General features: G+C 33.3%; 1 protein-coding gene across 4 annotated transcripts in view; it reads left to right on the plus strand.

The window, feature by feature from the left end:
• Window positions 1-284: 284 nt before the first annotated feature.
• The window catches only part of LOC145585432 (agamous-like MADS-box protein AGL17), a 28,521-nt gene continuing 1,749 nt past the window's right edge, over window positions 285-27,056 (plus strand). Inside the window, exons 1-10 of one of the 4 annotated variants that reach the window (XR_014100655.1) lie at window positions 285-593; window positions 717-926; window positions 11,678-11,756; window positions 16,857-16,918; window positions 18,164-18,263; window positions 18,346-18,387; window positions 18,489-18,572; window positions 18,669-18,817; window positions 18,902-18,966; window positions 19,974-20,088. Coding sequence is in view for 3 of the 4 variants with exons in the window: in XM_081642131.1 (XP_081498257.1) it covers window positions 745-926; window positions 11,678-11,756; window positions 16,857-16,918; window positions 18,164-18,263; window positions 18,346-18,387; window positions 18,489-18,572; window positions 18,669-18,817; window positions 18,902-18,920 (717 nt within the window). In the remaining variant the exon portion in view is untranslated. Of the gene's footprint in view, window positions 594-716; window positions 927-11,677; window positions 11,757-16,856; window positions 16,919-18,163; window positions 18,264-18,345; window positions 18,388-18,488; window positions 18,573-18,668; window positions 18,818-18,901; window positions 18,967-19,973; window positions 20,228-27,056 lie in introns of those variants that run through there. The other 3 variants (XM_081642131.1, XM_081642133.1, XM_081642132.1) reach the window with 3 other exon arrangements.

A 27,056-nucleotide genomic window follows, 5' to 3' on the forward strand; every position in this document is an offset into this window, starting at 1 on the left:
GAAAGTAGAGCACCCCCACCATCAAATAAAAAATAAAGTGAAAAATACCCCATCTAAGGCATTAACAAGACACCAAGAAGGGGCAGTGGTCGTTGTTTGTATTAAAATAAAAAAGCAGTCGTACGTCATTAGTTGGTCTGAATTCCAAAATAATTAGATATCTAAAAATAGCAACCTAGGAAATGCCACACGTCGATGATCTATTAGCTAGACAACCCTTTTACTTCCAGTAGCCAATGACATGAAATAGAAATTGATTCTTATAGGTGATTGAGCACAAACACCCAAAAATAAGTGTTTTTTGTCCCCCTTTTAATTTCCATTTACGTATAAAAACTAAATACTTTCCTTTTATAGTTACTAACCACGATTTGAAATCAAAATCAAGCTCAAAGGAAAGGGAAATCAATTTCCAGATTATTGCAAACCTCAACAAGTACTACAACCAACTTGTATTTCTTCTTTCTTCTTTTGGCTGCCTTTTTACAAGTAAGCACAACTTGTATTTTATTTTTTTGCCCCCTTTTTTCTTTAGCCCCCCAAAACTCCTTCAATTGTTCCAAAAATTCCAATCATTTTTCTTCCTTTTTGTGGTAAGATTACATACTGAATTGAGTGAATTCTTCTTTCTGTGTTTCTCTTTTTTGCAATGTTTTCTTTCCCCAATTTGATCGAAACATTCCCCAACTCGAATTTCTTGTGATTTTTGACATTAGGTGGATTTTCGAGCAATTGGTCAACAATATGGGAAGAGGGAAGATTGTAATTAGAAGGATCGACAACACAACAAGCAGGCAAGTAACATTTTCGAAGCGAAGGAAAGGATTATTGAAGAAGTCTGAGGAACTGGGCGTTCTTTGTGATGCTGAAGTTGGGGTCATAATTTTTTCAAGTACAGGAAAGCTCTATGAATATGCTAGCAACAGGTTAGTGGAAAGCTATATTTGAGTATTTCCGTGTTATTGGGTCTTGCAATATTTCCTTTTCTAGATTCTATTGAACAGCTCTTTTTATAACAATGAATTCTAGTGATATTAATCTCATATGCTTGATTAAAAACAAGTTGTCTTGAATATAGATCAACTTAAAAACATTTATGATGATTAAAAACTAATCTATCGATTTAATGCATAGATCGATGAGTTCGAAAAGAATAAAACTCCTTAGTATCCCCAAAAAAACGTCACCAATTAAGTCAATTTGAGTTAACAGAAATGCGAGTTGTTCACAATTTTTTTACATTAAAAAAGTAAATTTCTCTCCTTAGAGGAATAAACTCATAGTTTAGCATTGAAAATGGAATATATACAAGATGTGATTATGTGATACTATTAAGGATGTAGCAAGAAAATAAGAGTGCTTTCAAGAGAATACAAATAACCACAAAGTAAAATACGCTTAATAGAATACTACTAATTGTGCTAAATGTGGGATTAGTACGATATTTCAGCATTCAACAGACAATTAATTGATGATTACGAAGAGATAAACTTGATTAGTACCACTAAATAGTAATTAGTACCATAGATGATGGATATCACTGGTATATCTCTGGCAATTGGTTACCTTATCTAGGTTAAGTACATTGCCACATGCTCTCAACAATTACCACCCAAAAATAGATAAAAGATATGCGGTTCATATACATATATCTCTTTTATTTAGCTTTCGATTTGATTTTAAAGGGCCCAGACACTGTCACATCTTGGAAAAGATGCTATACTAATTCCTTAGGTGGTCATTATAAGAGCTAAAATTAGTAAGATTCTTCCTCAGATTAGTTCTAGAGGAAAACTACTAGGCTTCAGACGTGAGGTTTGAGCACTTAGTTCTATATTTGGAAAGTGTAGTTTGGTCAAGTGGTCTTTAAATATTAACAAAAGGCTTTTTTTCCAACAAGCTAATCAGTTGACTAAGAAAGTTGTTGCTGATGCTATTACCTTCGCTAGCTCTTCCATTTTAATTAGCTAATGTGCTGTTGTCATATTTATAACTTTTGTAATTCAGATTTTACAAAAATAAATAGGAAAAAAAAAACCATTCGTTTTGCTTATGATATATATATTTTTTTTTTAATTTTTTTTATTCAATTACTAATTTTGTAATTTAGATAATCTTTCTAATCTAACACATAGTCCGAGTAGGATAAAGGTATTGTTTAATAATATATAACAAGTGCAAACTAGTCCGCCGTATCAACTGGTTTGACTAGTAGGCGATATAAACTAGTTTGTCTAATTGGTTGAAATGAGCTACTTATGTAAAAGTATTGGGTAAATAACAATTTATTATTAATTGTTTAAAATGTTCAATAAGCTAATTTCAAATATCTCTTATAATGAACTTAATCCACTTGTATAACAATTTAATGCATTCAACACTTTATTTCCATTTTGAATCCTAAAAATTTTATTAGGTAATAAAAAATACTCACTTCTAATTATCACGCATAGCATTTATTCAAAAGAATTAAGGATGATAATAATAGAGTCGACCAATTTTCGATCATGTCCTGGTATAAAATCTCATGCCCTAATCCGTTAAGCTTGTCGGGCCAAAGCGGGCTTTTAAAGTTTTTGAGTCGGGTGTTTAACTAAGAATACATTTTCAGGCTTGTCCAAGCCTACGCTTTTTGGGTCGGGTCTTTGTTGATCACCTCTAGATCAAACCTAAAAACCAATTTTGTGTAACTGATAAAAACACACTCTCTCCGTTTCATAATTAAAAGTCTGTTTTCCTTTTTTGGGTGTTTAAAATTAGAAGCCCGTTTCTATTTATAAATAGTACTTTTTGATAATAATACCCTCTTTTTGATGATTTGCCATCCTTTTTCTTTTACTTTTTTTGTACTTTTGGCGTTAATTCCTAACACTTTCTCCATCTCTTCAATAATTCTCAACCACTTTTTTTTTTCTCTCTTATCTCTCTCTACCCACAAACGCATATTTATACTCCCAACCAACTTTTTTAATTCCCGTGAAAATGGAAAAATAAGTTTCTAATTATGAAACGGAGGGAGTACTACATTTATTTCATATTATGTGTAACAAATGCTTTGAAAAAAACTCCTCGACAAACAATATTAAGGTATGACTAGTAAATTAAAGGGTACTTCGTAAGTGATCAAGTTGAGGAGAGAAATGGCGATGATTAATCAATTAAAAGTGGCTCCACCCCACCACCACCAACACCCTCCCCATCCAAGCCAATATGCAGTAGCCACCAACATGCACAACCAACCACAGCAGTAAGCGACAGCCACAAAACACCCATTCACACCACATCAAAATATCATTACCCACCCACCCACCCACCACCACGATCCCGAAACCCACCTTTTAGAGTAAATACAATGGTTACCCACAACTGTTATGGTTATCACTTATTTTATTAATTTATCTGTTTTCTACCTCACCTTATAACCACTCTTATACCCACTTAATACCCAATATACCCCAATGGTTGACCATAGTTACACATTTTCTCTCTCCTATTTTTACCTAACCCCACCACATAACTCCCTCTTTCACTCAATGACCAAGCAAGTTGGCTCTACTGTTTCACTTAATAACCAAGCTTTATAACCTGGTTATTTCCACAAGGTTATTGCTTTTTTCCCAAAAAATTATCTCTCATCATCTTTTAATTATTTTTTCACATTCTCTCTCCTAATAACCACCCTAAATGGTTAACAGCTGGCTATGCTCTTACCCACCCAAAACTCCATTTATTATACCATTCCTCTAACAAAAGTCTATAGATAAGAAATTCTCCTCCGCCAAAATTCCTCTAACGGTGGATACATAACTAATTAAATAGCAAGTACTTTTTGGCCAAAACACCAATATCTTATCCCCACTCACCCTGAAACCATTTATATTACCCCTTAAACTCCATCCCAACCACCCAAAACCAAATCTATTAAGGCTTTATTTAGTTAAGATCATGAAAACTCTAGATTTAGAGTTTCATGGTCAAATCGACCATAAAAGGTCAAGTCGACCATAAAACCTCAAAGTTTAGCTTTATGGTGGTAATGGAACAAAAAGAAAGGGAAGAGAGAAAAAGGGATAACAACAACTTCTAACAACGAATGCGATGGTTATCATTGAAGGTGAAATCGACATTCAAAGGAAGAGAAAGAGAGAGAGAGAGATGTAATTTATGAATTGATTAAGAGAGAAATTTGAAATCAATGGTGGAAGGTGGTGGTTTAAGGAGATGGAGAGAAGGAGAGACGAAATTTAGGGGGGGAATAGATTAATTTCTTTGCAGGTGAAATAGGTGGGAATCATTAGGTTAAGTTTTTTTTTTTTTTTTTGGGGGGGGGGGGGGGGGGGGATAGAGTAAAGTAGACTTATTCAAATCAAGTTCCGCCCTAGGTCTTAGCCATAGGGAAGAAACCCATACAAATTTGTTCATTACAATTACCTATATCCCACCTTGCCACCAAGTGGACTATGGTATTCCATGCTCTTTTCACATGACAAAGCTTACAATCAATAAACGACTTAACTAGCAATGTAATGTCATCAAAACCATCCATATCAGAGTCTACAAACAACATGACAACCGAACCTTAGAACTGTATGGCTAGTTCACCTTTCCAACTAGCCACAAAACATTGCCCCTAATGTCCCCCGCCACAACCCTGAAGTATTGTAGTTAATATGGATGTCAACAATAATCTTCACTGTTCCCATAAGAGGGCAAACCCACAATGTCATTATTTCTTGCCTCATAACGATCTTAGGAGACATTATGGCTCTTAACTAGGACACACCTTTGAATAGGCGTAGACATTTGTTCTTGCAAAACCATATAGACCAAGCCAATATGGTTCATCACTCATTCCTATCTACTTTGCTTGCAACATAAGAGCTACATCACTAGCATCCTATATAAGTTTTGCATTGGCACAATGGCAGAGTACATGAGATTATGACTCAATTTCCACTTCGCATGAGCTGCACATTTACAAAGGCGTGATGTTACGTCCGAACAACTCCTATTGAAACACCAAGGCTTCCCTTACATGCTCTCCAAACAAAGTTAGAGAGCTTGTGAGTTCGCTTGGCCACAAATTGGCTTCCCCATTCTCATGTCTAGCTAAAGGTAATTACAAATCAAAGAGCTCACCTCCACTAGTAATTATACGTTTAGTTTCAACATGTCCCATTCACCACATGTATTATTAATCAAGGCAGCCACTCGAATCTCCGGCTCAAAAAGTGAATGCTGCACACGGGAGTTGCATGATTTGGAATACCAAGGATCCACCCATCAGTCCAAACCTTAATATCCTCACCATTACCCACTTTGCATTTTAGCCCCTCCAACATAAAAGATTTCGAGCCCCATAGACTCCATCAAGAGTAGCTCGTATCGTATCCTCTAGGTGCGTCAAAAACCAAACCATTTTTGAAGTAACAAGCCTTCATAACATAAAGTAGTGAATCTTGGTTAGCCAAAAGTACATGATTTAAGATCTTGAGATCCCTAGTCAAAACCCATGCCAAAAACACCTTTCGTTTACATAGTGCATCCCAACTGCACTAGTGCATCTTAATATTTATCCCACCTCTATATTACGCTTCCCACCTTCTTTCCCAACATTGATAAATCCAATACTTTTTAAAATCTATCCCTAATGGAAATGGAAAATCTATTGTTGGACCTAGGGGTGCTAATCGACCGAGCCGAGCCTGTACTATAATTAGCTCGGCTCATGTTCATTTTAGTTTATTCAAACTCGAGCCGAGCTCGAAACTTTACGAGTCGAGCTTTGACCAAGCGTTGATCGAGCCAAACTCAAATTGTTCACAAAAAAACCTTGGCTAATTATTATCCTTAGTTTTCTACTTTTCTTTACTTTTCGTGATTAAAATTTGAATTTCGCAATGAGTTTAATTTTTATAATGAAAATACTAACTTCAAATAGTGTGATACCCATGATCAATATATTTATGTTTATACGCATAATTTTTTTTATATAGAAAAGAATAATCTAGCTTATTCACAAATTTTTTGAGCCTTGCTTAGCATAACTCAACTCGGCTCGTTAAAGTCTCGAGCCAAACTCAAACCTGAGCCAAGCCATTATGAATCGAGCTTTGACCAAACTTTGATCGAGTCGAGCTCGAACTGTTCATAAACAATTTAGAACCAGAGTTCACCATGCATAGGTCACGAAACTCTTATCATGTCTCTCATTCAAGGGTCTAATCCACACCAACATACATAACTATGAGACATATTATGTTTATTTCATTTTGATAAGTTGGCCAAGTATAGCCCACATCTCATGTTGTGCCTCCCATTACAAGGGGCTGACTAAGAGTGATGTTACATACTTACATATGTGCAAGCACAAATACCTGAAATCCCTTCCATGGTCTAAACCATCTAAATTGATCCAAAAATTGGCCTAACCAAAATCATAACCAACTCGAACATTCTTGGGACTTATGCGTTTGGCGTAGAATTGATATTTTTTTTTTTTGTTTTTTTAAAAAAAAAAAAAATTTTAACCCACCTTATACATTCATCTCAATGTATAATTTCAAAACATTAAATTTCTTTTAATTTAAACTTACAAAATAATCTCACAAGGATGGCTTAAAAATTTATCGACGACATAGTAGCCACTAGTTGATGAAATACAACAAATCTACCCATTTTCATTGTGTTAAAAAACCAAAATAATCATTCACAACTATTCATATTTAAAAGGGCAAAATCCCAACATGAGTAAAAAAATATGTTACTCAAAGGGGTACCATTATGGCATTATCTTTTCAATACTACCATTCAACTTTCTCTCTCCTTACTCTTCTTCTACCTTAAGCACTCGACCATGGCACTGCACGCCAACCACTTTTTCACCACCACAAACACCATTTCTCTTGCCGAACAGCTCACAACACCACCACCATCATCACTTCTTCGCCCATCTTCGAAAATCTAGCTCAATTAAGGGAGCTTCAATAGAGGACATGGTCACCCCTTCCTTTTGGGGTTGACCATGCACTTAATTTCACCCTTCATTCCTAGGGTTTTCACCTTTTTTAGATGTGAGTGGAGATCGGGGGAGATGGGTGGGCATCGGGGAAGGTGGAGATGGGGAAGCTTGAGTTTTGTTTCGCTGCAGCGCTGAGGGCTTGAGAAAGGACAAAGAAGAGGAGGACAGCGAGGGAAAGAAGATCGGAGTTTGACGGGAAACAGAAGATCGGAGGTCGACGGGGTAGAAGAAGATTGGCTCGAGAGATGATGGTTGTGATGATGAGAAGGAAGGAGGAAGGAAGAAGACGCAATTATTTACAATTGTGTCATTCAAATAACACAAATGTTGTTACTCAAAATGAGTAACTGGGGCTAGCCCACTTCAAAGATGTTAAAATCAACCGAAAATTTTGCTACAACAGCACCAACTATGCTTAGGTGCACACACTAGCACAACCTATTGTAGATGGTTATATATTTATGTCACCATTTGCTATCTTTTGAAGACCAAGAACATAAGACCCTTCGCTGAATCACAACTCCTCATTCTTGCACTTTGCCTATACTTAGAACACAACACCACCTCCCTCATCTATAAACTTGAACTCCCAAAGCCTAATTATGAATATTGCAACTCCAAGTCAATCTCCTTGTCAACACCTTTCGTGCATAAATACATAAAAGACCAAAACTTTTGAATCATAACTCATGAAAAATAAGTCCTGCGTGCATGGCAAACCCTTGGTCCTAAGCTTGATGTAAAAAAAAAAGGGGGGGGGAGGGATGTGTGTTATGCCCAACTTACACTAAAAATGATTATAGTTTAAGAAATGCAATAAATAGTGTTATTACCTTCATTGAAGGGTCTCAATTAATCCATTAAGTCACTTATTAACAATGCTAGTAGATGGAATTTGGGAATGACATTAATTTAAGATATTATATAAAAAGGCACATTAAGGCGCTAGGCGATTAGGTAAAGTACTTCTTGCTCTATGCAAAGGCAGAGACACGCCTAAGAAGCAAGAGGCACACAAGGTACGCCAAGGCGCACATAAGCAAATTAGGTTGTGCACCTCACTTCAAAGAGGCGCACGAAAGAGCGCCTAAAGTAGGCCTAGCCTGACCTTCATCACTTCAACGCACTACAACTTTTTATACATTGTTAATCACTTTGTGGGTGGACTTGAGCTAAATTTATTTCTAAATTTCCTACCTCTTCAGCAAGAATCCAACATATGAAATGTAATAATCATTTCAAAAAAGGCCATTAAGGAATTTGGTTTTTTTTTTTTTTTTTTTTTTTAACATAATTTATATTTCTGACATTAACATTATTTGGATACAAAGAAATGGAGGGAAGGGAAGAGAAGAGAAAAGAATGGATGCGTCATCCTTTATTTGGATATCTAATGTAAGGAGGGAATTTGAAGGATCAATTTTCCTTCCCCTTTTAATAAACCAAATCTCTCCAACAAAGTTCACCTTTTCCCTCCCCTTATCTCCCCTTCCACTTCCTCTTTTTCCTTTCCTTCCTTTTTCCTTCACTATTGTTATCCAAACATAGTGTAAAGCTCACATATTATTGTTATGAGTTCATCAGAAGATACTCTAATACTTTGCTTTACCTATATAAGAGTTAAGAACTTCATAAAGTTATGAGTCCATTATCAAGTTGCACTATAAAAGTATTATTGACTTCTAAGGAATGAATGTTAATGGTAAATATTATGAAAGTTTTATTAATATTAACAACCCTCTAACAATTTGTTTAGATTGAAGGAAATGGAGGGATAAATTATCTTTCATTTGAATAACAAATGAGGGAAGAAGAGAGTTAGAGGAGAGAAATGAAGGGGTTAAATTGAAGAAATTAATCTCTCCAATAATGGAGAGATTTGGGGAAAAAAAAACTCATCATTCTTCCCTCCCCTCCCTTCCCTTTCCCTTCCTTTCTCTTTCTCTATCCAAACATACACACTTTAACTACATATAACAAGGAGATGAGTGGTTCTTCACCAGTTCTTCACCACCTTCTACTTAAAATAGTTATCTCCGGCTATAATTATATAGAGAGCTTCCAAGTAGAAAAGGTGGGATATATCCTTGTCTATGATCGTGTACAAGTTTGGGCTACAAAATTTCTCCACCATGACTGCACCACAAAATTACATAAATCAACTAACTTCATTGCCAACCGCTCTACTCCTAAAATTACCGTAGAATTGCCATCACCTCCAATAAAGTAACAAACCTAACCTACAATCCTCGTAAATATAATCAAAACATCACTCCACTTATCCACCACTATCACAAATTTCACCACCACCATCTCATTATACAATCACAAACTGCAAATCCCATTAAACTTTAGATATCTAGATTAATTGAGATTTTTTGGTTGCCTAACCACCAAAACATTTAAGTAGATAAATGAAGAAGATTCATTGTTTTATGACAAGCTGAAAAAGTTAAGGATGGAATAACTAACATAAAATGCATCTTAGCATGAGATTCATTAGGGTGCAACAGCCAAATATGCTCCTAGTTAGGGGAACATAAAAACATACCTAAGATGCCAAGCATATTAAGATTGTCTAGTGTTGGCCGAGAACTGCAATCACCCATAATTGTGAGAAACAATAACCAATAAATCTTGAACCACTAAACTTGTGTACTTCGATGAAACACCAACTAAATTAAAATAGGTAGAAAACATTTTTGTTTTATGGACGTTAACAATAACCACACATTATTATTAGAAAATAATGTAGAAAGACAACATATTTCACGTAATTCAAAAGTAAGACTTTTGTTGAGACTAAATAATAGATGGGTAAAATAGGATAAAACTCACATATGTGCGAAAAATGATACTCCCTCCGTCCTTTTATTACATGCCTATTTCTCATTTTACACGGGAATTAAAAAAGTTAAAGATTCCTTAAAATTAATAATTGGGAGTATAAATATGCATGTGGAGTTAGAGAGAGATAGAGAGAAAGAAAAGGTGGTTGAAAATTAAGAGAGAGAGTATTGGAAATTGATGTTAAAGTACAAAAAATAAAAAGAAAAAAGATGATAAATCATCAAAAAGAGAATAATATTATAAAAAAGTATAACCTATAAATAGAAACACACTTAATTTTGATGACCCAAAAAAGGAATACAGGCATGTAATAAACGGACTGAGGAAATACTTCTTTCGTTTTATTTTAAATGCAACACACTTTCTTGGCACACACTTTGAGAAAAAGATTAAGCAATGTAAAGGAAAAAATTATTCAAAATAATTAATATGCGTAGTACCTACCTCCTGTCTAATCTTGATGTTAAAATTATTTTGATAAAGTCGCTCTTTTGTCTACACTAGTCAACTCCTAAAAAAGTGTACCAGAAAGGTTTGTTGCATTTAAAACAACACATGGAAAATATAATCTATCCTTATATCCTTTTCTGTTTTAGACAATTAATAGACTATGGAGTATGAACTGCAATACTAGGGTCTTGGTCTTTCCATAATCCATGAATAAAAAGAACAAGCATCTTGTGTGGCTGGTCACACCGTGTGGCCACTTATAATATAACAAAGTAAACCTTATAATATTTACAAAGTAACCCTATAATACTAACGAATTAATTTAACCCTTGTAACACACCAAGTAATCCCTATAACAATAATGAAGTAACCCCATAATAATTGGCCACCTGCCATATATAAGAATTTGTGTGTGTGCATATATATGCAGCCTTGTTCTTATATATAATCGAGTTAATTTATCTCTTACGTAGATAAACTTTTAAATTTCTTCATCTTTTTGATAATTCTCTTTGCAAGATTTGGTATAAGGAACGAGAATAACCTTTTAAAAAAAATTTACCTTGGTAACTAGGAGCATACAAGAGTGCTCACAAATCCAACAAAATGCAATACTTGTTATTTGTGCGATGTATAGCTGGAGCATAATGGCTATATATTCTGAGAAATATTTAATACCTTTATGACCATACTATGGACTAAGGGCGTATTCGGCGCTAGCTTTTAAGTAGCTTTTAGGTAACTTTTAGTGATTTGACTTGGTTAAACCCCTACTTAACAAAAAATGTGAGTGTTTGGCAAAGTAGTGATTAGGGTAGCTTTTAGTGGTGGAGGTACCTTTTATGAAAAGTTAGAAAGATTAGCTTTTGAAATTAGAGGAAGCTTTTGAAGTACCTGTTGAAAATTTAATCTATAATTTTAAAAATAAAATATTGATTTTTATATGTAACAGCTAATCAACCGTTACTTTATAGAACACTCGTATCTAAATTATTTATTTTCCAGCTAACAGCTTGTTAACAGCTAACAACTACCTACACAGCTAACAGCTACCTCCACAGTTACATCTACCTTCACAGCTATATTTTGCCGAACACGTCCTAAAGCAACCGGGACATTCCCAATTTACTCTATCGAGACATACAAAGAAATTGGGCTAACTTGCAGTTATTTCCTTTTTTATTTAAAGGACACTTTGTTCTCTTAATGTACTTTTAATTAGTATAGCTTGTGCAGTTTTAAGAAACAGATCTTATCAAACAATAAATAGTTACTTTATTAACAGGGCAGTATTTTCAGTGTTGAATTTTGAATTCAAATATAAATATTGCTGATGGTTGATATTTACTTTGCCAGCATGACATCCATAATTGACCGCTATAATAAGGCGAAAGAGGAGGAAAATCAACTGGTGAATCCAAATTGTGAGCTAAAGGTACGATTGAGTTCTTATTTTGAATGTATAATACTATTATTGCTACCAGAATATTAGTGGACCCTTCCAAGACAAATATATATATGAAAACAGGAAAATCTTTTTGTTTAACAGAAAATCACTTCCTCATATTCACAGGCAAATATTTGCTCTTAAGAGATGATAAAAACTGAGGAATGGTTAAAACTTTCTTAAGTATCAGAAATTTGCAAGACGCTAGTCCGAGTGCAATATTATATTTCAAGACTATAAATGGAAGTTTCAAGGAAGATTAACTAAGAAATCATATAATATAATTGTCATAACAAAACGCAAAATGAAATCCATTACTACTTCCCTCAGTGGAAAGTACTAAGAATTCTCTATAAAGTAGAAAAGCAGAAGCAATAAAAACATAAAACAAAACAACCACCAGAAGATTACATTAGCAACTACTTAAAAATGGGAATTTGAAAGGTCAGGACTCAAGATAACACAATCTCACCTCTAATAATCAGACAGGGTTATTTACAAACTACTTCAGGTAATCAGCTAAAAACAATTTGAAACTATGATAGGAACTGACATAGCTTACAGCACTAACAATGGCAGCAGATGGGAAGAAAATGATTTTTACATTGATAAGATGAGAATTACAGTAAATCGAATGATAATTCCACTTTTGAGAGGTGGATTCTCTCCTAATTTGAGCTTGTGAGAGGCTCACTCTCTCCCAATAACAAACCACACAATATTCAACATGTCCTCTTTCCTCCTAATGAGACCTATTTTATAGAAAATCCCTACTAACAAACCCCTAGCTTATTCCCCAAGTTACTACTAATAGATTATGACTAACATACCCTTCCCCTAATATTGATTCCTTGAAAACTATTGCAGTAACATTGTAACAGCACCAAAATACAGGTAAATAGAAACAATGCAACAAAGTGTGTTGCCATTCTACACTGCTACCTAGCCAGCAATGGATGTAATAAAGCAATAACAACCTGCATCCCTCTCCTGTCATCATTGTATGGGCCCTCATTTCATTCATCACCAACTCCCTATTACTCTATAGTTATATTACCATAGCAGTCTAATGACCCAACTATCCAGATAATTTTCCACGTCTTATGCTGAAAATAGGACGCCATGAATGGTTTGACACATAGTACTACGTAATCCTGATATATGATCTAAAATGAGCAACTTTTATCAAAATGTTTTTTATTCCACAGGACAAGTTCAAAACGAAAGATTCATGACTCTTCTCTTGGCCCATCAAAGGATGTAATTAGAGATCAAACAAGGGATAACAACCAAGATTTAAGCAATGTAAAACGGTGCATGGACCACACTTGACTCAATAGGAGCAAAGTATGTTTCAAGTAAGCACACCTGAGCCTAGGCATGGATTAAGACACAGGAATAGTACCATACGGAATAATCGTATAGGATTGAATTATGGTTTGATTTCAACCAATCATGTCAACGATTGCTAAGCCTTCTTACATTCAATGAAGAGATCATGATAAAACCTTACAAGGATCTTTTAACACAAATTACAACTATATCATATTGGTTGTTCTAGAGGACTCTTGAAAATTCTCAAGTACAAATTTTACCTCTTTTTCTATATAGAGAGGCATATAAAGCATACATAATTAAAATGCAACAAAAGAACTAGTTCTGAAGTTCTCCCAAGATCAAACAAATATTAGCCAAGGAATAAATTTAATAGATCTCCAAAATCATATAGCTCTTATAAGCCTTTAACGTCCTTGCACAATAGGAAGTTGCGTAAGTTATTCTAGCCCACAAATAGATTTATTCCAAAAGATATGGGGTCAGCTACATGGACCAAGAGTCTATCTCATATGATCAACCCATACATCATCCTTCTCCAATCTCTTCTTCTACAGCTACATGACCTACATCACCTAATAAGCCCCTTTCTCCATGCCCTTTTTAAATCCCATCCATCAAACACATCTTTGGTTTTCCTCAACCTAACTTTAGATCTCTTTTATTCCAACCCTTCACCTTCATTACCACTGTATCTTTCAGTCAACATCCCAAATTCCAAAACCATTGTAATCGACTCTCCCTTATCATATCTTTAATATTCCTTCGAATACCTACATACTTTACTCCCTCACCATGTTCCCACACATCCATCATATAATACACATTTTTTTTATTGAGCTGTTACTTCTAAATGCTTAACAAAGTAACAAACCATATAACATGGTGCGGAAAAAGGGAGTTTGAGAAGATACATTTCAGCCAAATGCACCACAAAATTACCATAAAAGCATAGTGCCATAGGAATAACTCATTGGCCCCCAAAAGCCTACAAAGCACATCATAAACGCCACTCCAAAAAAGTAACAAACATTAGACTCCCCATACATCAAAAACTTATTCCTCTTAAGCATCATGACATGTCAGGTAACAACAAAGAAAGGCAAGACATCATAATTTGAATTGAATTCACATACCAAACAAATAATGACATATAGCCAAACCCAATCTTGTTTATGGGACATATCATCAATAAATGTCTTTTATAAACTTATTATTTAATTTTACCTTACAAACAAAAATATATAGTGGCTTACCTGTACCAACACTTGGTACACTAACGACAGCCTAATTAACTTCATCAACCCTAAACTCTTGAATCAAAGACACCACCATTATTAGTGTAATACACTTATTTGATTTTAATTTTCTTCGATAATCACATAGAAGGTTATTCATAGTTTTAAAAAAAGATTTTAAAAAAAAAATGATTTTTTTCACAAAATATAAAAAACTGATTTGTATAATAACAAAAATTTTGGTTTGAAATATAAAATCTAAAATTTCTAGAGATCAACCCTATTATTGACTCTCTGAAATTTCTAGATTATCAATTATTGACTTTGAGGTGTAAATACCACTTTATGCCTCAATTATACAACCCCCTTTTATCTATTTCTTTTGGTCTTCTTAACTTCCTTGTTATAATTGTAATTTTGTTTTGCTTCCATCATTAGCATTTCAAGATAGTCTAAAGTAAGGGATCCATTCCCCTTGTAGAAGTACTTTGTGTAATTGGTTTCCCATTGATTAATACAGCATTGTACTTTTTTTTTTAACAGTTTTGACTTTTGATCACGATCCTCTCTTCCGAAGAGTGTATAAGAGTATGTGTTTGACTTTTAAAAAAAAGTACATAAATACTCTTAAGTTTTGACGAAAACATACTCTTATACACTCTTCGGGAGAGCAAACTATTCTCATAACTTAAAAAAAATACAATGATATATTCATCAATGGGAAATCAAGAACATATTGTACTCCTACAATGGGAATAGATCCTTACATTAGAAAACCTCAAAAAAGTTCATGATGGAAGCAAAACAAAACTATAAGTATAACATTGAAGAGAAAATGAAGACCAAATGATTATAAAAAAGGGTCATATAATTGGGCAGATGGAGGTATTTAAAACTATTTTAAATTTCAAATAAATAATTATGAAAATCACTTTGGTATCTTTAATGAAAATCAATTATCTTTTTTTTTTTTAAATATAAATAAATAAATAATCATTTAATTTAATATCAAAATCAAATCAATTTATAGAAATTGTTTATTATAAAATACTTGATATTTTGAGGTATTGCAATTAGTGCTTCTACTTAGGAGGTAATCACCGTCACAAAACACCTAGGACAATTGAGAAACAAACTAATGGGTGCAACATATCCATGCGGATGAGAAAAACATTGTTCTTGCATAGAGAGACTAGCCATCCAGAAAGAAAAATTCTATAATTGTCCAACTTTATTTCTTGGAGCTAATCAATAAAAAAAATGTATCTACAACAAAAAAAAAAAAAAAAAAAAAAAAAAAAAAAAACTGGTTGACCGAGCCCCTATACCCAAGTGAGATCTTACCACTATGATTTTGTTCACTGAGCCCCACGATAAAAATAGTGTGAAAGACGACACATTTCGAATGAACTCGTTGACAAAATCTCCTTTCTGTAATAACAGACATGAAGATGGTATTAGTTGTATTAAAGACATCTTAAAATAGCAGACCAGAGATGTAATCATCCCTTCAAAACAGAAAGTGGATCTCACATCATTGTAACATCTATCAGTGAAAAATGATTGCAGGGGCATACCTACCTATCTAAGACAACAGCTCCAAGAAATAACAAACGTCTATTCAATCTCAGAATTAGTCAAATAACCAACCTGTAAAACATAAAACTCTTTATAATAAGATACTTAGGTTGTACAGAAAACAAGCACAAAAACTTTAAAAACAAGAACAGAGCATGCAGCTTGAATCAGTAATATACCAAGAATCATCACCAAAAATAAATAAAAATAAAACCCTTCGGTTTTCATTACAAATTATTAATCTTAGGTACAGAAATCTTGAGGGAGAGTACATCACTGGGGAGACAACTGGAAATAGCTATGATTAGAATAACAAGGGACATGAGCAATGACTCCATCAAGGACTCCTATTGCTGATGTATGGAAAACATAGGAACAAAGGTAAAGTAGGCAAGTCACCATAATTCAAGCAAGTCCCTATAATGCAGGGAAGTCGCAATAATGATGTTAGGAGAAATATTGGATCACGAGAAGTTTGTTAAAAATGACAGAGAAACTTGGGTAGGTAATAAAAAGGGAGGAGAAGGATAAAGGGGGAATCATAAAAAATATGTGATGCATCTTCTTTTCTTTTTTTTTCCCCCTTTTTGTTCTTTTATTTTATTTTATTTTATTTTTTATAGAATCTAAGCCTCTCAAATGCTTAGACCATTTCAAATTTATAAATAAATTCCCCATCTGCTAATTCTTCTGCCACATTTCCTACTTTCTTTAATTCCTCTGTCTTGTAAAGTACAGATTATTAAGTGGGTAAACATTTTGGGGTGGAAGAAGCTTTGTGTTTGATCCATTGTAATACAAATCCAAAAAGTAACAGGAGAAATGCTCTTATCATATTATTGAAAAGGGTGTACCATGTAAGAGTAATAATTATCTTGTATATGCCTATTACATCAACATTTCTTACCATAATCTAATGCGCAACTGTATTTGGTAGTTCTGGCAAAAAGAAGTGGCAATGCTAAGGCAGCAACTGCAGATCTTACAAGAAAGCCACCGGTATGATTTCTCTCCCGACATGACATCTTGACTATTTGAACAAAAAAAAAATCCACCTCTATAACATAATCATGCTTTTATAATTCAGTTCAACTTATTTCAACATATAAGTGCTCTTGTCTTCTAGAGACTTTTTATTCCGTATCCAATATACTTGCATCCAAAATTAATGATTTTTATTGCAGTCAAAACTTATAAGAATCAGTTTCTAATTGAACTAATTGTTCAATAAAAAAAAAAAAAAAAAGATGTAACATTAACTCCCTCTAGTCCATGAAATTCTTCCAACTCGACCTCCTTATTTGGCAAATTATATCCTTTTCTACCCTACCTTGCCCAATTTGTTGGACATACTTTAAAGGCACATATGATCACAAGCACAAATAACAAGAATATTTAAAACAAAAACAAACCTGGCATTTTGTTCAAAACATGTTATCATGAATCCTTGGGGGCCAGGCTACTCAACGGATCATAATATCATATTCTCTCAGTCTAGTACAACCAAGCACATCGACTCTCACTTGACCAATCAAAGCAATTAAGAAATTGTCATCAAGATAATCTGAGCTTTGAACTATAAAACATTCAAAATAGAGAAAGCCCAAAAAACTTTGTAACTATAATTCACCGATAAGCGAAAAAGTAAGAGGTACTGCAGAAATGCAGTAACCTAGCACACCCACTTTCTCCCACAACTCTAGAAACATAAACAGCAAAGGTACCCCAAAATGCTAAGACAAAGAATTCCCAACCCCATGGTTTTTAGAAATTACATCAAATATAACAGGTTAAAGACTTCTTAATAGCGCCTCAAAGGGATGCTCTTTACTGTCTTTGTCCTGGCCCAAATGTCGGTATTTTTAGGAAAAAACATGATAAAATGAGCCAAGCAGTTTAGAAAAAGTTGGGTTTTATTTGATCCAATAGATAAGAAAGGATGTAGAGAAGTTTGATGGACAGATCTACCCAATCATGACCACTGGACATGCTGCTTACTACAAAGTATGCCTCTAAGCAAGGACGTGAATACATTTGTTCAAAATGACAAGACACAACTTTGGATAAATTTAAGTTTAAGGTGATATGAAAAGTGCTCCAACCCTCTTAAAATAATTTAAAAAGTGAAGCAAGGTCAACCAAATAAAGCATATGTGTACCTTCATACTCTTCAAAATAAAGGAGCAAATCACTAATAACTAGAAATATAAGGAAGCATGACACATTAACCATTTGTTGATGTAGGCAAATTATGGGGGAAGAGCTCTCTGGTCTGACAATCAAAGATCTACAGAATCTTGAAAACCAACTCGAAATGAGTATACGAGGAGTCCGTAACAAAAAGGTACTAATGCAAGTTCAATAACTTATTATAAACTGTTCCTCAGTGTGAAGCAGGAGCTGACTCATAGTCTTATCTTTTGCAGGATCAACTGTTGATAAACGACATACAAGAGCTAAATCAAAAGGTCAATGACATTTACTATGCAAATTTCTTGTTTTAATGATTTATTTCAATGAATGCACATCATAAATGACAAACAGCTAAAGCTCAGTAGCATTGTGACAGAGGGAGCTCATTCGCCAAGAAAATGTGGAGCTATACAAAAAAGCAAATACTATTCGTCAAGAAAATATAGAGCTGTACAGAAAGGTGATTATTTGATCAGCAAAATGCACAGATTTTTGAATCAAATTAATGTAATTGTGTCTACAGATGAAATAAAGACGCTATGAGATTCTTTTTCAGGTATATGGAAATGGAGATACAAGTGGAGCCAATGGTGCCATGCTCATTGATGGTGAAGACATGGAAGAGGATTCAAACGGACCTGTCCATCTACAGCTTAGTCAACCACAGCAGCAAACCCATGCATCACCAGGGGCTATCAAGTTGGGGTACATGACCTATAAACTACAGTACTTATTCCTCTAACAGAAAGTTTGATCCATAATTCTTTTGTTCTTTTTGTTTTGCTGCAGCAGACTACAACTGTACTAGACAAGATGGCTTAGTTGGAAATACACTCCATGTCACAATTCCCAAGGTCTTAATGTTCTGCTCTTATTACTAGATAGTGGCATAGAACCACAGACAATCAATAACACAATTGAACGGTCATGAAGAAAGAGAAGTTTGCATCTGTTGGAATGAAATTCTAGACAAAAAGAAACCAACAAAAAAAAGCATTAAAAAAATCTATTGTTTCATCACCATGTCATGTAATAAAGAGAGAACAAATAAGACAATGTGTTTTATTTTTGAGTGTTCTGTTAATATCCTTAGATCTCTTGTGCAAGAAATTCAACACAAAGAAAATACAGCTTTATGGGATTGCACAGTGTTCCAATACTCCCTAAAGCCATGTTTCGCTATATAATTGTTTTAGCATCAGTGAGAGAGTGCGGCAAATAAAGTAGCATACACTACACATAAAAGAAATCAGATTCCACATCATCATAGAGCCAAACATTATAATATACATGCATTGAATAGGTATATCCATAGACACGGTATAGATGACAGCATGATGATTAAAAGAACAAAATATAAAAATTAAAATATTTATTTATGTGGAGTTAAAACTATGAAAGCATGCAGAAATTAATGCAAAAGACACAGACTCAAGCATAATCATATTCCCAAGATGATTCCTGAGTCTATGATTTCATGTAAGATGGATAGGGTTAAGCAGTCATACAAGAACAGGAATGTCACAAATGAGCAAAATGTAATTCATTGTTAGCACAATGAAAACTAGATATACTACAACAAAATTCACGAGGAACCAAAACAGTAGAAACAAAACAATGGATTCTACTACTTTTTATGTGAATACAAAATGAGACTTTTTATGTGAATACAAAATGAGACAACTACAATGCAGAAATAAAATGTGCAAATTGAAGGCTCTCAGAACAGTCAATGCTTCACTGCAACTAGGCAGTATGGGGTAACTAGATCAGAAAGAAAGAACTACAACTTTCATACTAATAGATATTGTCTATTTCAAGAGACTTGCATAAATCACTAACATAAATGTCAAATTTATAGGTACATGGTCTATCAGCTCAAATGTGCACTGAACAGACTATGGATGAAGATAGACACAGATTGGTCCTGAAATTAATAAAGAAACTGCAAGAAGGAAGTCATTGTTGCATAAGAGGTAAGACAGCATGGCAATACTGAGATTTGTATCTAGAATGTTGATAAGTTGTCAGGAAGAGAACTAATATTTAGAATAGTCTACATTTTCAATACTGTCTATGTCAAGCAATGATTGTACAAAATTCCTAAGATATGAACCAAGCAAGATAATCTCACTGAAGTTGTATTCAATCTTCTGTTCTCTTTTTGTTTCAAATATGTTCTGTTTTTACTTTTAGTTGGTTTCCAATAATAAGAATCTTTACAATATATCAGTTCAGCAACCACCACCCACTAGAAATTCAGTCTAAGATGAAGTCTAAAATGTACACAAACTCACTCCTTGAAAAGACCATAAACACTTATATGCGGCTAACAAATACTCCCTCCATTGAATTTATCTTTTTAAGCGTCAAACTTTCGAAAAACAGCCGTTTATTTGAAGTCCCAAACATCCCCGATTTGGAAATTTGTACATATTTCAATTGTCCCCACTATTACATTCTTTATACTTTCTCCCCTTTCAAAACCTTTATTTTAATCCCTACATCACATAATAAAAGCCCATATTTATATTTTCACGGAAATATTCTTAGAATGATATCTAATAGAATAAAATTCTAGTAATATGTACCATAATCCCCTTTTAAAAATAAAAAATAAACTAAACATGCATTCAATGAATGTTTGGATATAGGAAAATATTAAGGGGAAGGTTAAAAAGTAAATAATGGCACAAATATTTGGAGAAATGTTCGGTATTTTATATGGGGGAAGGTAAGGAAAAATGATGTGTTATGGTAAATTGTGTAAAATAAAAATAGTGATATTAGACAGGTGCAAAATTTGGGACACCCAAAATAGAATACATGCACAATAATTTGGGACGGAGGTAGTAATAAACTATTAAACCCACTATCAACTTTCTCACAATTTTTAGTACTCCACAAGGAGGCTAGTATGTCACAGAAAGTACAAAATATGCAGTTTTCATAGGGCTATACATTTAATCCTTAATAATTCAATCTCTTTATTCCTACTACGTCTCAATAAACAAAGTTGCATAATGCTGAACACTAATATTCACTCTGTTATCCTTAGTTCTACATAGTTTGCATAGTAACAGAGATAGGGTGATCTCATGTGTGGTTACTTTTACTTCTAGGATAAGAGCGATAGAGATTGAGGGTTTCATATAAATAATAGGGTCCCACATTGTGTGATAGTTGATGATATAAAAGGAATTAAAGTTTGACACAAATAGGACAAAGTATGAGAAGTGAACTCATATGGTTGATAATAAAAAGTGAGTTAATTCTAGAAAACAAAGGTAGGCAGTTGGACTCTCTAGGAACCTATAATAGTGGATAAATCACATAAATGTCAATAGAAATGTACTTGGTTATTCAATTATAGTTAGTAATATTTAATATATATATCTTGAAAAGATATTCTTATAGAAGCCGAGAATCAATGAGATTGTGTTCTTTGCTTACTGAGCATGCACAAACTTTTACCTAATCTCATTATGTGTCTGAAAAAGTAACACAATTAATCCCAACTATAGATTGTATTCTCAATAGTGTTTAACTCAAAATAACCCAAACCTCTTGTCATATCTATCCCAATATAGTCTTAAAGTTATATTGACACATTAAGGCCTTGTTCACTTCAACTACAAATATTCAGCAAAAGTGATTTTAGTTAAGTAAAAATAAGTTTTTAGTAAAAATAATTTAAGGATTTCAAGACAAATAATTTCAGTTCGGTAAAAATCTGTAATTTTAAAGAAGAAATATAATGGAGAATTAGTTTAAATAATTTTAGTTAAGTAAAGTTAATTTCAGTTTGAAAAAAATAATTTCAGTTCAAGACAAATAATTTAAGTTCAGCAAAAATAATAGCAATTCGGTAAAAATAATTTCAGTTTAGCAAAAATAAGGTGAAGTAAATGGGGGCCAACTAGGTAAACAAGATTATATGTATTCTTTTAGTTAGCCATTTTAACTTTTTTTATTAAACTTTTTTAAATTATTCACCCTTCCTCCCTCTCCTCTCCACTTTTTTCCATGGGCAACCACATATCTCCATTCCTCCCATACCCATGATGCTTAAGCCTACCATATATGTCACCTTAAGACCACCACCTATCATATAACCACCCAAACATTCAACTCAAAAATCCTTTAAAATTCACCATGATTTAAATTAACATATATAGCAACAATCTTTCACTATGAACTACATATATAGGAAATTTAAGTGATGACGGAATCATCCAGCAAAACAAAAAGAACCGGAATTTTCTTTTTTTTTTCAAGTATTAATTATGTTTTACAGAAGCCACGTAGTGGTAGCCAAATTATTTGCTCAAGAGAAATTAAATCAGTATTACTACCAACATCAAATTAAAACTCAGTAAACATCCTTTGTGTGCACAAACTTTAAGAATAAAAAACAATTCGAACAAAAAGACCATGATAAGAATAAAATAGAGTGAAATTTGAGGTACAATCATGAAAATATAATAAAAGAAAAGAAAGAAAATATTGGGTCTGAAAGATGAATCAAATGGGGGCTGGAAGAGTTAGTGGTTATGGTGGAGATATCCTCGCCATTTTGCCAATGACTTATTAGGTAATACAATTAGAAAAAGGGGTAGTGGAGAGATGGGAGATAAAGCTTTAAAATTAAAGGAAAAACATATTTTACTAGTAGTAAAAGTCACCGGTAGATAGAATAATCTAAGAAAGTTCCCAATAGTTGGTATTAAAATGAGAACATGAGAAACACTTGCAATTAATTTTTCATTATGTGTCATACTCAACTTTATGAATGGAGTGCCTTTTAAAACTAATAATACCTAATGACTCGTTTATGATAGCACTCAAAACTGTAAAAAAAATATCCAATTACTCCTACATGGGTGCACCACTTCAATGTTTTCTTTAGATGGCCTCAATATTCTTCCTTTCAAGGGCCCTTCCAACTCCTCCTCACTGTCACCTTTGAACAATTATCCCACTATCACTACCTTGCCTAAAACACAGTAATTTTGTGATCTGATTATGCCAGCAACAGCAATACAGTCCAAAAAAAGCACTCAAGTTCTATTGCTTACAGAACAAGCCAGAATGGGAGTCATCAGTAACACAAAATCTGTTGCATTCCCAACAAAAAAAAAAAAAAAATCAAAAGTTAGACTTGTAACTTTGTTGTAAGAGAAGTAGAGAACTCATTTGTCTAGCATAATCCACCAGTCTAAACATTCAACAAACTCAAACTAAATTCAAACTCTCCCATGCTCTCTCTTCACCGGCCATATGAAGCTTTTCACAAAACATAAACATTGATGAGATCCAATCCGGACCTTCGGCACGCTTCTAAAGTGACTTCCCTCAAACTCCAAACCAGTGCCCTCATCATTCATCGCATTTGTGTAGTTTCAATTGTTACAAATTAAAATTTATCTTCTAACACTTCAAAAACCCAATAACTAATATAAGAACCATGCCTGGTTGTGCCACATCATAACAAGTAGAGTAAAATGGCTACTATACAATTCTTGAAGGCTCACTATACTATACTTAGGTTCTTTCTCTTTGTTTATCATTAGCCTTATTTGAAATAATTTTGGTGCACCCTTGTTCTGCGTAAGAAATTCTTTAAGTTTGGAGATAATTAGATAAAGGTTGGCTTCTTGAAGCGTGGAATTCTGTTGGTCACTAAGAGATACATTGGAAAGGAAAAACAACCAAGTGGAATATAGAATAGTTCAGTTAATTAATTTACGCACCAGTTACCATAATGCACATCATACTCCCTGATATGGATTAAAACAGTTAAGACATTTTTTTTTAAAGTGTATTTAAAAGTTACTATCAACAAATTATATTTAATGTGCAACAAAATTTATTAAAAATAGAGAAGAACCACTATGAAATTACCGAATATTATGTTGAAAAAAAAGAAGAAAATCTTTGTAGCAGACAAATCAACATGGTTATACTTTGTATAGCTTGGCCAAAAAAAAAAAAAAAAAAAAAAGAAAAAAAAAAAAGAAAATTAAACACATATAAATTGAACAACTATATCATTCAGGTTAAATTTGTATATAGTCAACTAATTTCCAGTGTATCACAAAAATTCCAATTTTCAATTAATAACCCTTTAAAAAAAATTGACGATATGCTAAAAAACCATGAACAAGGAACATAATGCACATCACATTTCCAGTTTCACAAAACAATGATTGTGTAGCTCCCCACATCAAGGTCTCTAGTTGTTAGTGGATAAAAAAAAAGATAATTATGTTGATGTTACAAAATTATTAATATGCAGAGATGATTGTTGTTGCACATTTCTCGTGGCTTATTATTAATGATATTTTTCATATTTTTATAATTAAACAATATTTAAAAAGAAATTCCTTTCACAAGCCTAAAACAATATCAACTATCTAAAAAGCTTCCTATATTGTAAATGTTAAGTTTTATTACCTGCTTCAAGAATAATCTTTAATAGCAATTTATAAAACCCAACGTAGCACTCAAAGATGAAAATCAATGAATATGTTCATAACATAATTTATCAAATAAAATTTTAGTACACTATAGATAAAAGTGTAGTGGCTTTAGAAATCAAAGAACTACAAGCCTCGTACCCCCATTGTAAACTTCAAAATTTGACCATTGCATGAACATAGATGATAAAGATGTAATTACTTTGGTGATTGTCAAAACGTTCAACGAAAGAATTTAAATCACCTTATGGGACAAATAATGAACTATTATAAAGAAGAAAAATATTTTTAAGGGAAAATGATAAAGAAGAGTATACACCAAATGAAAACAACCAATGTCGAGATATGAGGTTTGGTGGAGCATAGAGGATTTCCACATTATAATTGGATTGGATTATGTCATTCTATTCTAAGTCCTTTCCTCTTTGTACAAGTTTAGGAGTTAAAGAGGTTCAATGATTATGTAATTTGGTACTTCCTCCATTACTATTATTTTTTCATATTGTATCATGCAAGAGATTTTCTATTTTATGTTTTAATTTCTCATTAAGTAACCTCAAAACTGCACTTTAATTTGGTAGAGGAAATAAAAAAATAATAAATAAATAAAAACTTATATCAATGGTAACACTCATTTGTTGGTTAATATCATTCTTAAGGTTTAATACCTAAATGTATCTTTAGTTGCCAACCACAGTTAGCATTTCTATGGTTAAAGCCTCCCCTTCCCTATTTTCTTCTCTCTCCTCATCCCACTTCCTTTTCTAACTACATCTCTTTGACACATAACACGTCAACATCTTCCATCCTCAAACTCAACCATTTACGGTCATTCACCCATTTCTAATAGTTTCCCACATGTTCTCTCCTCTCTTCATCCATCTCTAACTTCCCACCCCATTTAAATTCACCCTAATACCTCATCATCTCCTTCATAGGGTATAGTTATGCACAATTCGTCATTTGCACCAACATACACTGTTTTGATGTTGTCAAGGATGCTTCTTAATTATTGCCTCTAGTTCAAAGAGTTGCTACCAACGTGCTCTTACCCTTGTCGTTGTGCTTGTGAATGTAGTGTCACTTCAAAAAAAAAAAAAAACAAAACATCTTTTTAAAAGATAACAAATTTTATGAGATTTTGATTGTTTATACGATTAATTTGTATTACTTTCTTATTTAATTTGATAGTGTGTGAGCAAGAATTCTAGGTTTAAAAATGGTTATCCTAGTGGTAGTATTCTTTTTTTTTTTTTTTTTGTAAGATTTATGCATACCTACCAAGGTGATGACTATAAAAAGAAAAGGTGACTAGGCAATCAATCGCTGATTTACAAGACAGGAGAGGAAAGGAAAGGAAAGGAAATGGAATAAAAAGACAAATGAGAGAGGAAAGAGATAGAGGGAACATATGGACCAATCAAATATGATGGTGCGATAGTGTCCAATTTTTAGTGGAGGATACGTAGATAAAAGGAAGGAGGGAGACAAGGAGGTGTCATGAGGAAATTCAAGTGATTTTGTGATTGCGCAATTAGCCATCATGAGAAAATAAAAATACCAATCTTGTTTCTTACTATTTGCAGCAAATGGTTATAATCTACGAGACAAAAAATTCCTTTGGACAAAAAATAAGAAGCGGAGGTAGTATTTTAAGGTTTTATACGTCCATAATGTCATGAGTGGTATGAATCAAAAATAAAAGGTTTTATACCTCCATAATGTCATGAGGTACTCCCTCCGTCCCTCAATTCATGCCCATTTGAGTTTTTCACGGGAATTAAATCACATGATTGGAAGTAAAATGGTGCATGTGGGGTTGATGAGAGACATATAGAGAGAAAAAGAAAAGGTGGTTGAAAATTAATAAAAAGAGAGAGAAAAAGTGTGGTGTAGAATTGATGACAAAAGGCATCAATAATACAAAAAAGGACAAAAACTCACAAAAAAAAAAAAAAAAAAAAAAAAAAAAAAGGAGATGGAAGGAATTAAATAAATTATATGAGGGTAATATTATTAAAACGTACATGCTTTAAATGCAAATATTCTAAAATAGGCAAACATTTTAAGCACTCCTAAAAGGAATACAAACATATAATTAAGGGACAGAGTGAGGTAGTATTTTAAGGGACTATACCTTCATAATGTCATGAGATAGTGTTTTAAGGATTAAAAGTTTTATACCTCCATTATAGTCTTGTGCTTGTGTAGTACGAGAACTCTTTGTAAACTAAAATAACAAAAGATGATGCAAATTCGAAAATTATATCAAATCAACTAGCCCAACCCTTTTAAGGCAAAAGCATTATTTTGCTAAACTTGTCACTTTCAATATTTCTCACTACTCCCTTTCAAATTAACAAAACCACGCCTTACATCCTCATGCTAAGGTCATATTAAGAATTTCTTGTATAGGGAAGCAAAAATTAACACTATTAATCCATCCTTTTAGCAGTTCTCCAATA

The sequence above is a fragment of the Chenopodium album genome, chromosome 16, assembly GCF_948465745.1.
Source record: "Chenopodium album chromosome 16, dcCheAlbu1.1, whole genome shotgun sequence".
NCBI lineage: Eukaryota > Viridiplantae > Streptophyta > Magnoliopsida > Caryophyllales > Amaranthaceae > Chenopodium > Chenopodium album.